This window comes from Bos indicus x Bos taurus, chromosome 25, assembly GCF_003369695.1.
Source record: "Bos indicus x Bos taurus breed Angus x Brahman F1 hybrid chromosome 25, Bos_hybrid_MaternalHap_v2.0, whole genome shotgun sequence".
Classification (NCBI taxonomy): domain Eukaryota; kingdom Metazoa; phylum Chordata; class Mammalia; order Artiodactyla; family Bovidae; genus Bos; species Bos indicus x Bos taurus.
Genome location: NC_040100.1, coordinates 16421889 through 16438675, shown reverse-complemented (window position 1 = coordinate 16438675; position 16787 = coordinate 16421889). Strand labels below are relative to the sequence as shown.

The 16787-nt window shown below is 44.0% G+C and overlaps 1 protein-coding gene across 3 annotated transcripts in view; it reads left to right on the top strand.

The window, feature by feature from the left end:
* The window catches only part of SGF29 (SAGA complex associated factor 29), a 30246-nt gene that overhangs the window by 11562 nt on the left and 1897 nt on the right, over positions 1-16787 (top strand). For 2 of the 3 annotated variants that reach the window (XM_027527964.1, XM_027527963.1), the window contains exons 3-5: positions 1765-1840; positions 2065-2137; positions 15790-15854. In XM_027527964.1, coding sequence (XP_027383765.1) covers positions 1765-1840; positions 2065-2137; positions 15790-15854 — 214 coding nt within the window. Of the gene's footprint in view, positions 1-1764; positions 1868-1989; positions 2138-15789; positions 15855-16787 lie in introns of those variants that run through there. The other variant, XM_027527965.1, reaches the window with a different exon arrangement.

Below are 16787 nucleotides of genomic sequence, written 5' to 3'. Positions count from 1 at the left end.
TGCAACCATCACCATCATCAAGTTCAGAACATTTTCAAAAAAGCCCCGTACCCTGTAGCAGTCACTTTCTGTATGCCTCCACCTCCTTGTTCCAGGTAAACAGAGACACTCCTATCAGGCAAAATATTCCAGGTATGTTTAGAGGTTATTTCCCAAGAGCTGGTCAAGGGCCAACCCTGTTTTGAAATGCCCAGCGTTTGAAAACCCTAGCCTGCTGAATTAATCTTTAACTGCATACCCACCTCCCTAGCCCTTGGCCCTGATACAGCAAAATAATCATTTGAACATTTACATTTAGTATAGCATTTATAGACAAGGGCATGGCAACCCACTCCAGTATTCTTGCCTGGAGAATCCCCATGGACAGAGGAGCCTGGCGGGCTACAGTCCATAGGGTCACACAGAGTCGGACACAACTGAAGTGACTTTGCATGCATACGTAGCATTTATATAGCAGATACAGGTATACCTGATATAATAGTATCAGGATGAATATGCCTGACATTTGCAGTAATCTTTGTAACGTCGAGATAGACTTAAAGAAACAACTAAATCTGTTCTATAGAACCATTACATGCACTTTCATACTTTTGTCCTAATTTGATTACCCAATTTCCTCTTTCATCTTCCACTCTCTGTACCTTATGATAGATTTATGTGAAACTGTTTGGTATCAAAATTAGCTGATGAGTCAAATCCAGTTCCTCCTCAGGCCAGTCATTTTTTATCAGCATTTCATTCTCAGAAGACTTTGACTCAATCCCCTAATACATTTGGTCATCAGTATCAGTATTAGCCTATGACTTACTTAACAAAACATAGTTATATCTTACTGACAGTACCAGTGTGTTATAACATAATGAAGTGTGATCATAGTAAAATTGGTTTCATTATAGAACAGATCAGTAAGAATTACAGAGCAGTCTCTTTTACCTTTGCAACAGAATTGGCCCTGCCCATTTACCAGATTTATGAACAGGCTTTAGGACAGTTGGCCATGATTCAGTTATTTCTGAATTAGTGGGCTGTTTCAATTATGTGATATAACTGCATTCACTCTTAACTGCATTTTGCCAGATGGCTACCCTCTCAGGTTTTTAGAAATTCTGACATAAAGGTTAAAAGGTAAAGTTACAATTTCTTTCTTAGGAATCATCCTAGCTCCCAGCATCTTCACTTGCAGCCTTGGTCCTAGGATCACTGACATGGGGAAGAATTGTACCAGTTTCCTTCCCTACCCTCGCTTCCCCAGATGAATTGCTCATAGATACATGTGTTAATTTCTAGACTCTCAATTCTATTCCATTGATTTATATGGCAGTGTCACACCATTCAACACTGCAGCTTTGTAGAAAGTTCTGAAATTGAGAAATGTGCGTTCTCCCATGTTATTTTTGTTTTTCTTTTTTGAGATTGTTTTGGCTGTTCTGGATCAATTGAATTTCCATATGAATTTGAGGATGAGCTTTTCAGTTTCTGCAGAGAAGTCAGCTGGAATTTCGATGGGGGTTGCGTTGAATCTGTGGATCACTTTGTCTTTTTTGATAAAGGAGTGTCATTAAATGTATAACTTGTGATTGAACTTTAATGCCTTTTGTACTGCTTTTGCATTAGGTGGGGGAAAAATTCCTTTTGCTCTTAGGGATTTGGAAGTTGGATTTACAGAATGAGGGCCCTATTTATGGGGCCTCTGGCCAGGGCTGTAGGGTACTTACCACAGCAGCATGAAGGGCCCCTCATGTCCTGTCGACTTCATCCTTGCAGGAAGAGCGTTCGAGGAGTGAACACAACTTAGTGAACATCCAGAAGACCCACGAGCGGATGCAGACTGAGAACAAGAGTGAGTAGCTGGGCTCAGGAGAGAAAGGTGAGGAGGGGGGTGGGTGCGAGCTAAGACTGGCTGTCCTCATTTTCAAAAGCGACTTTTGCGTGTATCTGCCTGATCCGAAATGCACTGCTGCCTAAGCCTGAAGGACAGTTTTCACTCAGGCCAGGTGACCCAAGATGACCCAGAAGATGGATGACAGACTCCCATGCATCTGTCTCCCTGTGTTTACTCTGCAGTCTCTCCCTATTACCGGACAAAGCTGCGTGGCCTCTATACAACTGCCAAAGCCGATGCGGAGGCTGAGTGCAAGTGAGTACTGTCCCTCTGCTTTGCCGTTGCCTCCCTCCTCACCCAGGTGCTGGGCTGTAGGAGCCCAAGACCCCAGCCTGCCCCCGCTCCTCAGGGGTAAGCAGATCCTGACTCCTAGCCTCTCCTGTAGGGCCCAGCTTCTCTAGAGCCCACTCTTGTCCCTCTTCCCCGGCCCCACTGTTGTATAAATGGCAGAAGGGCATAGGTCAAATCGCAGCGCTGCCTTTTCCCTATCACTTGACCTTTGGTGGTCTCTTGAGCTGAGACTCAGTTACTCCCTCATTAAAATAGGGATAATAACTCCCTATAGAATTGTCAACGTAAAATGTGGTAATGCATATAAAGTCACTGATACCTGTATTTTCAAACCATTTTGACCATGACCTATGGCGATGCCTGGTGCTGGGCAGTCTCCACAGAGACACACAGGATAGTGAGGGGCCTGCCTTCAGGGGCAAGCCATACAGAAAGGACAGATGCTCTAAAAAAGTTACAGGACAGTGTAGTTGGTGGGCCGGCAGAGAGGTGCTCACTGGGCCTCGGAATCTGGGACCCTTTCAGGGAGGAGAGAAACTTGAGCTAGGGATGGGTAGGCGGACAAGATGGAGTGTGCCAGGGCCGTGGAGGAGCACGTGCAGGGTGCAAGCATTTGGGGAGTGAGAACTAGCCCTGTGTGGCTGGGGGAGGGGAGGGCATGATGGGGAGGGCCTTCAATACTCGGACTTTATCTTGGAGGCAATAGGAAACCAAAGATGGTACAAGAGCAGGAGAGAAATGCCCAGCTGTCAGGCAGAGAACAGACTGGGTGAGATTCAAGTCTCGCTTGGAGACCAGGCATAAGGTACGATGGAGTTGAGCTGAGGCAATGTCAGTGGGGCTGGAGAAACAAGAGGCAGGTTCTGAGATCAAATTGGGGACCAGATGGGAGAGGAGAAGCTTTCCAAGGTTTTTAGCTTAGACAAAGGGGTCTGATGGGGAACAGAAACAAAAGGGTGGGGCTGACTGGCGGGGAGGGGACACAGTGAATTCTGGTCGGAGGTGTTGCTTTCTTGGCTTTCCAGCCTGCCCTTGCCCACCCCCATCTTCTCCTGATTAGAAGGTTCATTGTGGGGCCCTTTCCCACTAGAGGGCCTGGAGTTTGGCTTGTATAGGTCAAAGTGACTCACACTCATTTGAAAGTAAAAGGCAGATGTTCCCTTCTCAGATTAACTGCTGGCAGAGTGAGGCAGAGTGAGGCGACAGCTTCTGCAGCCAGATGGTTTGGGCTCTTCTCTGGCCTCGACTTTCCAGAGTTTAACACTTAAAGCTTATTTCAGAAGTGCAGGTCCCTGGCAGTTGTGCTGCCATTTGACTTTTTCAGACTCTCAGAACTTCTTACATTCAGTCACTAAATATTAAGTAAGGAGTCCTCCCCTCCAGATACCACACTGGGAACAGAAGAGCGAATGAGGCAGATAAGACACCAGCCGTGCCCACAGGAGCTCCGCGTCTGGGTGGGGAAAACGTGGTGGTATTCGTGCCCACGCGACCCTGACCCGGGTGCTGTGGTGCCTGTCAGCTCTTCTTCCTAATATTTGTGGTAAACCTCTCGTGAAACTGCAGAGGCCCCAGGAGCCCATGCTGCTTCATCACCTGCTGTGCTCTTCCTTCATCTGAGCCTTCAGCTCTTCCTAGCCAGTTTTCCTCCTGCTTTTGCAGAAAACAGAAAACCCTCTGTCTTCATTTAACAACTGTCTCTTTTGGCAGGAGTCAAAGGAGACGGATCAAAGATGTCACTTTCCATGTGTCAGTGGAGATGGGTAGCCATTCCAGGGGGGACAAGATATTTTCTTTTTCTTTTTTCAAAATGTATTTTTAAAAACTTGTTATTTTATATTGGAGTGTAGCCAATTGACAATGTTGAGATTCTTTCAAGTGCATAGCAGAGTGACTCAGCCATACATATACATGTATCCATTCTCCCCCAAACACCCAGACTGGTGGGACAAGATATTTTCTGACACTGATTCAGAAGGCGTTTCTCCGGATGCAGCTTCAGGAGGGCCGAGTGTCAGGGATGGTGTACTCCATGACTCTTTGGCCACAGACACTAACAGCCTCGCTCAGAGTTCCATTGAAGGAAGGTAGTTTGATGAGTAGTTAATCCAGTGCAGGCAGAGGTCAGTTTAACTTTGTGAGGACCTGGGCGGTCACAGCCTCAAATGTTAAGTGCCTGGAGCAGAGAATGAATGCCTTAGCGCCTGGACTCTGTCTGAGCCAGGCGCCGAGGTCTGGTCAGCAGGCTGCTTGTGTGTGGGCACCTGCAGCGTGGACACTGTCCTGTGGTGCTGACCGGGGGGAGGACTCTCGTCTCTGTTGAGGTCCTTTAATGGACCGGAACCTGGTGGTCTGGAGTCAACGATAAGAAAGTAAAAGAGAGAAAGAAGCTGATATTCCTTGGTTTAGGGAGAAAACCAATAAAACCCTTGACATGGGGCTTGCACTGCTTCACGTAGGCACAGGGCACCCTCTCACAAGGGTCTTGCAAGCCCGGGCAAGAAAGTGAGCTCAGCGGGCTTCTGCACTCCAAAGAATTAGCCTGAGAGAGAGAAAGAGAGAGAAACAGAAAGAAAGACACAGGGACCCAAGCTCTGATGGAACAAGGGTGTTTTATTCAACACTGTGGGTATATATACTGTCTTACAAGGTAGTTTTGTTCAGCAAAGATAAAGATCAAAAGTCCAGACTTACAATTATCAAGGAAACATAAGGCCATCCATATCAAAGAGAGAGAGTTGTAAATAATCACTTTTACCGTACGGTTCATAAAAAGGAAGAGGGTCGTAAATAGTTACTTCTCACCGTATGGAAAAACTAACAAAGGAAATGCATGCATTCCTCAGCCCCCGGAGTGGTTTGCCACTCCTCTTAATTCCTGAATGCTATGCTATGCTAAGTCACTTCAGTTGTGTCCGACTCTGTGCGACCCCATAGACGGCAGCCCACCAGGCTCCCCCGTCCCTGGGATTCTCCAGGCAAGAACACTGGAGTGGGTTGCCATTTCCTTCTCCAATGAATGAAAATGAAAAGTGAAAGTGTTCAGGAATTAATAAGGAACAGAGGATTCATGACAGATCCAAAACAGCACACAGGAAGCCTCCTGTTAAATGCTTCCTGACAATTCCCCCTATTTTATTATATTTGTAAAAAAGGTCCTGAGCAATTGAGTTTGTTTAGTATTCACCAACCTTATAGAAAGGCAATGATAAACAACAAATATAATTACCAAGACAATCACCAAAGTTACAGTTCCAGACCCGATGCTGTGGGTGATAACTTTGAAACCATCCTCATGGGTCTAGCCCAGATAATTGATCAGCTAGTTGTTCAGCTAGTTTCCAAATTAGTGGAAGAGGGCAGACGTTTAGAAAAGGTTTCAAAGGTTTCCTTTTGCAGTAATTGTACGTTCAGAGAGGCATTATCATGTATGTTTTGTAAATGAAATTTGATTTGTTTCCAGTTGTAGGCACTATGATTGAAATGAACAGGAGTAACACAAAACTGAGTAGAATTCCAATCACATTTTAGTATCACTTGTTTTTGCAAATCTATTAATTGATCTCTGACCCATTTGATGGCTCTTTTTAGTTCCTGTATTTCCTCTTGAATATCCTCACCTACCTGAGCAGCCTCTTCAGGACTGAGCATCTTCAGTCCAATTTTGGATAAAATTATATGTTTGAATCGAGGTATGTAAAGCAGCACTGGCAACAGCAGCAGTGGTGCAAATAGCTACTAACCCCAAAATGCCAAGAATCAGCCATCCAACGAATCGTTTAGATCGTTGGAGCAGTTTAGTAAGTAATCTGGAAGCAAGTCCAGCCATGGGACCTTCTTCCCAGGGTCATTGGAGATTTATTGGTAACCACAAATTATGTCAAGATCGAAGAATCAAAAGGGAATAATTTCTTAAAGAAATAGAGGAGTTAAGACAGGTATATAGTTTGCAATTAATACAAGTTACAGAACATAAAGTCTTATTGTAAATTTCCTATGGCTATAACAAAAGGAAGTGGGGACACAGGCCTGTATAAAAGATGATTGATGATAGTGAAAGAAATAGTTACTATGACTACGACTGGTCCCTGTGAAATGCCGGGTCCAAGTCCCAGGTTCTTTGGTGCTCGCAGCAGGTTTCCAAATGTCCCATTGTTCAGCCCACTCTGTTTATCCAGGACATCCTAGGACGAGGTGGGGCTAATCCACTGTCAAGCCACCCAAGAAGTCCTTTGTCATGGTAATGCTCTATCATAGTGTCATTAACCTTCCATGCCACTTGAGTAGCATAGTCACCCGCAGTGCTATTAACATCATCTGAGCAGTTAGATAGCCACATACCATGGGGTCCCCAATCCACAATCGTATGATTAGCCACAAACATTAATTTTCCTGATTTGGGTTGACATTTGTCCCAACGAACAAGAGTATATGTAAAGTTCTTATAAGTAAACCCTTCGCATAATGTTCTTTGTTCTTTCCCTAACTCTTTCCCCAAAGTCTCAGTAGTATAAACATGGTTCACAAAGAAAGGGCAGTAAATAATCCAAGCAACATCCGAAAATCCTTTTTGGGAGGCAGGCCGAAAGCACAAGTCTGTCGGCTAACGTTTATGCATAATTCTGCTGGGCCCATGCAAAAAGGAAGGACTTCATAACCTAGAGAAATATTAATTAGTTTTCCTTCTTCTTCAGTGTGTGAGGACCCTTTAATGCTCCAGGGAGAAGGCGTATGTATAGAGTCATTAGTTGAAACGATTGGTCCTCTCTCCGTCCATTTGACCACCTGTAGTAGAGGGGGGTTGGGTATGTAAGCCCAGGAAGTATGATTAGTTAGAGCTTGAACAGGGGAGGCACAGGCAAGCAGACTGAGCATTGCGAGGAAAATGTATTCAGGACTCCAGGACTCCGAAGCATTCCCTGTTGAAAGATCAAATTTTCAGCTCGATTAGTACGCGTTTTTATTTGTCCCCAAGTGGGGAGATCATAAGGTTGATGCCGCCGAGGGTGGTGCTTCCTGGAGATCTTTAGAGCCGCCATGGCCCATATTGGAATTTCTTCCTCCTGGGGTTTTTGTTGTTTTGTCTCTATTTTGAAGGCCAGGGGCCCCCTTGGGTCAAATCTTCCGAAGAGGAAGCCATGTGAGTTCGTTGGATCCATCTGGGGAAATACAAGCAAACCCCTTTCCCTGTATTAGTTTCCCAGATTTCCATTGTTTCGTTAACCCGTCGTGGTTCCAAATGGGCAGGGGAAGTGAAGTGTCCTTCAGTTCCTCAAAATGCTTTTCTGCTCTTGTTAAGATATCTCCATGTGGTAAGTTTAAAAAATTTAAAACAAATAAAGCTGTATTAACAATAGTTATAGGTTTTGGAAATATCTTATGTTGGAATCTAGTAAAGTCTGCTTTTGATAAGGAGGACAGTAGTGTTCCTGTGTATTCCCCCTTTTAAAATTTTTTAATTTGCAACTTTAGTGTGTGATGTGCTCATTTGACTATGCCTTGTGCCTGTGGATTATATGGAATACCTGTAATATATTTAATAGAAAAAGATTGTAAAAATTGTTTAAAGTGTCTAGAAATATAGGCAGGATCATTGTCTGTTTTTATAGAACTAGGAGTTCCCATTACAGCAAAAGAAGCTAATAAGTGAGTTATAACATGTTGTGTAGCCTCACCGCAAAGAGGTGTGGCCCAAATAAAAGAAGAATTAGTGTTGATACAGACATAGAGAAAGAAAATGGAGAAAGTTCAGGGCAATGAGTTCATCCATTTGCCATAGTTCATTGGGTTGCAAACCGTGAGGATTAACACCTTGTGCAATGGGTCGAAGATATGGAATCTACAAGTAGAGCAATTACTAATAATTTCTTTAGCCTGGCGGTATGGGATTGTCCATAGCTGGTGTAGGGAGCCAGCATTGTTATGCAACAGAACATGCTGTTCCTCCAGAGTAGCAAAGGAAACCAGTTTATCAGCCTCTTCATTACCATGAGTCATGGGGCCCGGAAGGCAAGAATGTGCTTGAATATGTGTAATATAAATGGAAGAATTGTGTTCCATTTATATTGGAAGATAGTAGTTCGAAAAAGAGTTGTTGAATAATAGGTTGATTGGAGTTTATGGTGGAGGTTTCTATGTTTTTTAATACAAAAACTGAATATAGAGTCAGAGACTATATTAAGGGGGTAAGGATGTAGGCAAGTAACTTGAATAAGAGCATATAATTGATTTTGTTGAGCAGAATGAAATTTAGTATAAAAGACTTTATATTCCTTAAGAGACCAGAATGAAGCTTTGGCGTTTTTAGTCCCATCTATATAAAAAATCTCAGCTTGTGGTATAGGCTGTGAGCTGATAATATGAGAAATAATAAATGCAGTATTTTTGAAGAAATTCCACAGCTTACCAGAAGGATAATGAAATGAAATTTCTCCAAAATATTCCAGAAAAGCTATTTGGAAATCAGTAGAAGTTTGTAATGCGTTCTCAAATTGAGATTTATTGATAGGTATTACAATTTTATGAGGATCAGAGCCAATTAGAGTTTTAGTCCTATTTCTTCCATTGATAGTGATTAGAGCAATTAAATCAAGGTAGGGTATAAGTGACTTTATTCCCCTAAAATGGGTATAGATCTATTCTACTGGGTGTTCTTATTGGGCAAGAAGTCCTGTGGGAGAATGAAGAGAGGGGAGTATAAACAATTCTAGAGGTAAATCTAGTTTGATGCGAGTAAGAAATTGTTTTTGTAACTTATTTTGCTCTAAATAGAGTTCCTCTCGTGCCTCTTGAGAAAGTGAACGAGGGCTATTTAAATCAGGAGCGCCTTTTAAAGTATTAAATAGGTTATTGAGTTGATAATTAGCAATGCCTAAAGAAGGTCTCGGAGAAGGCAATAGCACCCAACTCCAGTACTCTTGCCTGGAAAATACCATGGATGGAGGAGCCTGGTGGGCTGCAGTCCATGGGGTCACGAAGAGTCGGACATGACTGAGCAACTTCACTTTCACTTTTATTTTTATGTATTGGAGAAGGAAATGGCGACCCACTCCAGTGTTCTTGCCTGGAGAATCCCATCCCGGGGACGGGGAGCCTGTGGGCTGCCGTCTATGGACCCTTCAGACACGACTGAAGCGACTTAGCAGCAGCAAGAGCTTTTGAAAATCATTTAAGGTTGATAATTTATCAGTACGGATCTGAGTGAGTTGGGGAATAATATGTTGTCCATTAACAACAAACCCCAAGCAATGGTAAGGTGTAGAGGTTTGAATTTTTTCAGGGGCAGTGATTAATCCAGAATTTTTTAAGCATAGTTGAGCTATATCAAACATGTGTTGAGTTTCTAAGATAGATGGAGCTGAAAACAATATATCATCCATATGGTGAATAACAAGAAAGTTGGGAAATTGTTTTCTCACAGGCTCAAGGGCTTTGGCTACGTAGTACTGACACATGGTGGGAGAATTCATCATCCCTTGCCGCAGTACAGCCCATTGGTACCATTTATGAGGTCTGATATGATTAGGATAAAGGAGAGAGAATGAATCTCTCTCGGTCTAAAGGGTGTAAAGGTATATTAAAAAAGCAGTCTTGTATATCAATAATAATTATGTGCCAGTTTTGAGGAATAGTGGTAGGTGATGGGATTCCTGGTTGTAATGCACCCATAGGTTTCATAGATGCATTAACTTTTCTAAGGTCTGTTAGGAGATGCCATTTGTTAGATTTCTTTTTTATAACAAATATAGGAGAGTTCCAAGGAGAACAAGATTCCTCAATATGCTTTAATTCTAGTTGTGTATCTATAAGTTCCTTAGCCACCTGTAATTTCTCTATCGTGAGGGGCCACTGCTCTGTCCAAATAGGCTCGTCATTCTTCCAAGTTATTTTAATAATTGTATTGTTTCTTAAATGAGCAGTGGCCCCTAGGAAAAATGTGGAATGTATATCTGAGTTTGCCATTGCATAAGTCAGTCCCTTCCTATTAGATTAAGGGGTGCATCTATCACAGAAGGTCTTAATGTTGCAGGTTGGCGTTCTGGTCCCTCACATGGATAGATTTGAGTACTCTGATAAACCTCTTGTACTTTGGTTTGAGAAATCTCTGCAATTTGGCAAGAAATTTTTGTACAGGCCAGGATTTGGGCCATAAATGTTTGGAAATAATAGTAATATCAGATCCAGTGTCGAGACCAGAAAATCTTTTACCATTAATTTTGATATTTATAGTCGGTCAGTCAAATTCAGATACTAATGATGTCCAAAAGGACTGTTTTTGATCTGTACTGCCAAATCCGCCCGTCTGTACACTATTAGAGGAGTTAATAGAAATGTAAGGTAAAAGAAGTAATTGAGAAATTTTATCCCCCTTTTTGAATTGCCGTAAAATCTGAGATGACGTCATAATTTGAATTTCTCCTTTATAATCTGAATCAGTGACTCCAGGGTGAACAGTAATTCCTTTAGAAGTCAAACTAGATCGGCCAAGTAAAAGACTGAAGGTTTGTGGGGGCAGATTTTTGGAGGTTTTTTAGTAGCTTTCTTAGGGCAGTCCCTTTTTAAATGGTTCTTATCTCCACATGTAAAGCATCCTTCATTTCCTTTTCTTAAGGCAGCAACCATTGTTTCAGCTAGCATTTGCATCTTTTGAGTTTCTGATCCTAGATTGTGACAAGCCTTCAAATAATAATAGTCTCTGTCTCACTAATTGGAGCTATAGCCTTTTGACATTCCTGATTTGCATTTTCATAAGCAAGTAATTTCTCTAGTTGCCTTTTGGCTTCTTCTCCAATTACAGTACTGGAAATAGCAGTTTCTAATCTAGCTAAAAAATCAGCATACGTTTCATTAGGTCCTTGCAGTATTTTAGTGTAGCTACCTGTAGGCTCCCCTTTAGGAGTGATTTGATCCCAAGCTTCAAGGACCACTGTTTTTAATTGTTCATGTAACAAAGGAGGGCACTGTATTTGAGCTTCTGTAGCGTCAAATTGTCCTGTCCTAAATGTCCTGTTAGCATCTCAAAAGTAATTTGATTTTGGTGAGTGCCAGCTCAAGCGTTTCTGTTAGCATGATCTCTGGCTATATCATGAAACCACATTATCCATTGAAGATATTCTCCTGGTTTAAGGAGAGCTTTTATTAAAGTTCACCAATCATGGGGAATAAAATTTCCAATAGAGGATACTACAGAATTTAGACGTGCTTTAGTAAAAGGTGAATGTGGGCTGTACATAGTTACAGCTTTTTAAATTTGTTGCATGTGATAAAAGTTAATACTCTCATATTGAGATATTATATGCCCTTGAGTGTCAGGATTTCTAAAAACTGGAAAGGCGGAGAAACCATCAGCTTCAGAGACTTGTGATTGCAAAGCCAGCAATTCAGAGAGCCTTTGTCATGAAGGAGAGTGAGTAGGTAGCAAATTCTTACAATTAAGAGTATGTGGTAAAAAACTTATTATTGTTATTCAGAAAGGTGTTGTTGGTTTTAATGTCAAAAGGTGTCTTAGGGGAGTTGTTGCCAGAATCATTAGGTTCTAGCAAGGGAGAGACTTTGGGATTTGTGCCCATTGGCAGGGGAGGAGTGCTTGGAGCAACCAGGGCAGGGCTTGTAGGAAAGCTCTGAAATATTTTATGTTCTAATTGGGCCTTTTGTAAGGTTTCATCATCTAATTCATATTCATGTAATAAGTGTTCTGCCTGTTGCTGAATATCAGGAGGGCTAGAATTACCTCGAAATGGCAGAATCACAGCTTTGATGAGAGCCCATAGGGGCCAGAAATCTATCGGAATATTTTTTCCCTGTCTGGCAGCTCATTGAACATTTTCTTTGACCTGGTGCCAAATTTTTAAATCAAAACTACCTTCATCAGGGAACCAAGGGTTACATGCAACCACTGTCTGAAGGCAAGCCTCTATTTGCTGGCGTGAAACTGAAAGTCCCTGAACTTTAAGTGGTGAAGTAAAGTAGAAAAGTGATGGGGCTTTCCAGCCATTTGGCCCATGTCTTAGTACTTACCCACCTCAATAGGTCCTTGAGTCACTCCGTCCAAATCTACCAGGTCCCTGTTCTGGGTGCCACTTGTTGAGGTCCGTTAATGGACTGGACACAACTGAGCGACTGATCTGATCTGATCTGATCCTGAATGGACTGGAACCTGGTGGTCTGGAGTTGATGATAAGAAAGTAAAAGAGAGAGAGAGAGAGGCTGATATTCCTTGGTTTACACAGAAAACCAATAAAGCCCTTGACACAGGGCTTGCACTGCTTCACGTAGGCACAGAGCACCCTCTCGCAAGGGTCTTGCAAGCCCAGGCAAGAAAGTGAGCTCAGTGGGCTTCTGCGCTCCAAAGAATTAGCCTGAGAGAGAGAAAGAGAGAGAAACAGAAAGACAGACACGGGGACCCAAGCTCTGATGGAACAAGGGTGTTTTATTCAACATAGTGTGGGTATATATACTGTCTTATAAGGTAGCTTTGTTCAGCAAAGATAAAGATCAAAAGTCCAGACTTACAAATTGTCAAGGAAACATAAGGCAATCCATATCAAAGAGAGAGGGTTGTAAATAATCACTTTTACCATAGGGTTCATAAAAAGGAAGAGGGTCGTAAATAGTTACTTCTCACCGTATGGAAAAACTAACAAAGGAAATGCATGCATTCCTCAGCCCTGGGAGCGGTTTGCCACTCTTAATTCCTTAATAAGGAACAGAGGATTCATGACAGATCCAAAGGAGGATTCGTGACAGATCCAGAGGATTCATGACGGCACACAGGAAGCCTCCTGTTAAATGCTTCCTGACAGTCTCGATCTATCACAGAATGTGTCCGCTGGGAAGCTGGAGGGAAGGTATTGTCCCTTCTCAGGCCTGATAGGGTCACGCACAGACACAGACCAGTTACAGGAGGGCAGAGAAGCCATGTGCTTGAGAGTCTAGAGTGTATTGTGTTTATCCTCCCGCTGGGCCTGGGGCTGAGGGAGACTGCGCAGCCAGCGCTGCTGCTAGATTCCTTCTTCTGTAGATGGCCAGAGGGTGGGCAGCTCCCGGGCAGTTCCATCTGTGCAGCACCCCTTGGCTTATTAGCTGCTTTCTGTCTGCCTCTGCAAGCATAATTCCAACTACCTCAACAAGAGAGAAGAAAGCCCACAAGGAATTTTAACTAATTTTCTTTTTAAAAGTTCAATCTAATCAGATAATTACTGTGAACTGGTATGCAGCAGTACTGGATTACTTTAAAGAGCCCACACTGGTTAGGCCCTTATTAATGGTTGGGGAGGGAAGTTAGGGCTCAGGGTTCTTGGCTGAGGACACTTCAAAGGATCAGCCAGCAAGAGGTCTTTCCTCCACTATCCCAGGGGAAGCAAGCCTCTTGGGGTGGCCCTTCCCTGAAGGGTGCTGACAGGCTGGCAGGCTGCCTGCTAGAAGGTACAGACCCATGCTTTGCTGGGTGCTCATTCTGATTGACCTCTCTGGTTGGGAGAGGCAGAAATTTCAGTTCCAGAAAACTGCTCTTGAAATAGTAAATGATCTTAAAACATTGTTTCCTCAGACCTCCCCAGTGGAACTTCAGTAACTTTGTTGTGGTTCAGTAGCTAAGTTGTATCAGACTCTTTGCAGACCCCATGGACTGCAGCAATGTTACATTCCTTTCCTTGGAGATTCACAATGCAAGTTACAGTGGTAAAGGCTATGCCAAGTTCTGCAAGTTTCTTTAACTCAGTATTAAGGAAGTATGCCAGTGGAGTATATTCACACACTATTCTCAAGGCTGGCTACGCCCAGAGGTTCTGATTTAACTAGGGTGGAACTCATGTATTGGTATTAACTTTTTATATGATCAGACTTAGGTAAATATATTTTTATCACATTTGCTTTTATTGTTCTCTGTATAGTCAAAAATTTTTTTTTCTGAACCTTTTATGTTGCAGACACCATGCCTGATGCCTCTTGACCTCTAAACACATTATAGTCATCATGTGCTTTACAAAAGGACATTCTTATTAAACAACCGTAGCACATTTCTCAAAATTACGATAATACGCTGATATAAAACTATTAACTGAGCTACAGGTCTTATTTAGATGACCTTGATGGCAAAAGAACAGAATATTTTCCTAGTGTAGGTTAGTTTTCCTGCCTCTTTAGTCTCTCTCAATGTGGAACGGTTCCCAGGCTATCTCTGCTTCTCATGACTTTTACATTCTGAAAATGATAAGCCAATGTAGAATCTCCCTCTTTTGGGTTTGTCTGCTGTTTCCTCACAATTAGATTCAGGTTTTACGCTTCTGGAAGTGATGTCCTCCGTCTTCGTATTAGAAGGCAAAACTCTCACTGGTAAAGGTGGGCTCTTCCGTATTTCTCAAGTTAGGGCTATTTTCCATTGTGTAATTGACAGGTATCTTAGATACTTTGAGACTATGTACATAGCCCATTTCATATCAACACCCCCCCCCCCCACTAGTTTTGGCATCTGCTGAGGATTCTTAAAACAACTAGGATTCTTTGTAAAAAGCTCCCTGAGCATTCTGCTGTCCAGCTAAGGCTGAGAACCATGCCATCAGTACCTCATAGAATATAATTTAGGACATAACTACATAAAAGGATGTCCTCCCAATAGGCCCAGAAGCAGTGATCAGACTTTCAAAGTTCCCTTTGGCCTCCTGGATTTTACTCCTCTGCCTGGTTGCCCTGTGTCCCAGTGCTCACTCAAAAGCCCATGGTAGGTCTGGCCGAGTGGTCCCTGTGTCGGATGCCAGCCACGCTGAGCTTCAATGCTCTGAGCCTACGGCAGGATGTTCATCCCTCGCTACTCTGTTTGCCCAGTTCCCTCTGCCAAGGCTGCCCCTTGCCCAGCCTTCTGGCCTCTGCCTGACAAATCCACAAGAGTCACACCCTCTGGGATACCTTCTGTGACCCTACTATGCTGTGTTCTCACGGGTCTCATGCTGAACCAAGGCCTTCCTTAACACGTGGGTTTTTACTAAAGGTTTGCTAGAGGAGTGGGCCGGAGAATAAATGACCTGAAGTGGATTCAGTGCTGCTTACTGCTGTTGAACTACCCTTTGGGGGAGGTCCCCCACACTCTGGGATGAAGAAGCCTTTTTCCAGCAAGGATTTGTGTGCACTTCTGCTAGGTTTCTTGGGTCCTGGCCACTCTGGAGCCCCCATAATTGAACTCCAGGGGTTTCCAGGGGGTGGGGACAAGTTCCCGCCACCCCCAGCCCTGCTGTGGGCCGAGACAACTCCCCATAGTCCTCCAGAGTGTCTCCTCTTATGTGTGCAACTAGGGCAGACCGCGAATTCTAACTTCTGTCCTCTGAAATCTCAATTGTTAGAGGCCGCCAGCACCCCACAGCCCTTCCGCAGCATTTGTCTGGTGCCCTCAGGCAAAGGGAGCCCTCCGCTTCGCTTACCAACCCTCTTAGGTTGTTTGTCCCACTACTTCCTCCCATCTCATCCGCTCTTTTGTGCTTTTAAGAATAAAGAGTACACATTTAGGGTCCATGGTTTCCGGCAGCAGGCTTGGTCTGAGCTGGCCAGCCTGCCGTAACGAGAAAAGGAAGTCTATGCTTTGTGCTTTACGCAGACCTCTTCTCTCCCTTCTCCCCCAACCTCAGCATCCTTCGGAAAGCCCTGGATAAGATTGCAGAAATCAAGTCTCTGTTGGAAGAGAGGCGGATTGGTGAGTTAGAGACCACCCGGTGGAGTGATGGTTCCTGAGAGCGACAGTCGGTCTCCCTGTGGGGGCACCTGTGACTTCAGTCCAGTGGGATTGTCTGGGGGCTTCTGACGGAGCAGCAGCAGCCTGGGGCTGGGAAGGGAATGGGGATGGTCCCCAGTGCTCCCTGCGGACCACACTGATTGCCCTGCTCTGTCTACTGTCTGGGGCACTTACCCCCACCCCCTTTACTACTGCCACCTCCCATTTCTTTCTTTTTTAAGTCCACACCCTCAGCCATGAAAGCGCAGAGTTCTAACCATTGGACTGCCAGGGAATTCTCCCCCCTCCCATTTCTTGCTCTGAAGAGAACCTGGCTGTGTTTTGAGAGCTGCACCCCGGGGGTCTTGAAACCAGCCTTCCACATGGAGTTTACCTACACGAGGCGCTGGCTTCCAGATCCCTCAGGCTCCTGGGGCCTTCCCGACTCTCTTGCCCCAGTGAACCCACAAACACTTCTGCTCATCCATCAAAAATGCTGTCACACCGCCAGCTGGGTTTGTATAACGTGGCTGGGTGTGTTGAACCATGCCCAAGGAGATCAGGGGTCTGTCCACATTCGTTTTTAAAAATTTTTTGTTGTTGAACTACAACATATGTTAATAGGAAAGAACACAGATGTGAACACACAGCTTGCTGAAACTTTTCACTGACTGAACAAAATGTTCACCCAGATCAAAAACTAGAACGTGACCACTGCCCCCCAACCCCAGCTTCTGCCCTTTCCTGTTCCTTCCCCTTAGGGTATCCACCCTCCTGGCGGCTCTCCATCTGTCAGTCTGAGTGGTCTCACTGAGGGCATCTTGAGGAAGGGGCAGGATGGCACACGGGCCCTTGGTGCTCACTCAGGCCAGGGTGCTGCAGGCTGAGCTCTGAAGGCCCAATGTGGGAGGGCTG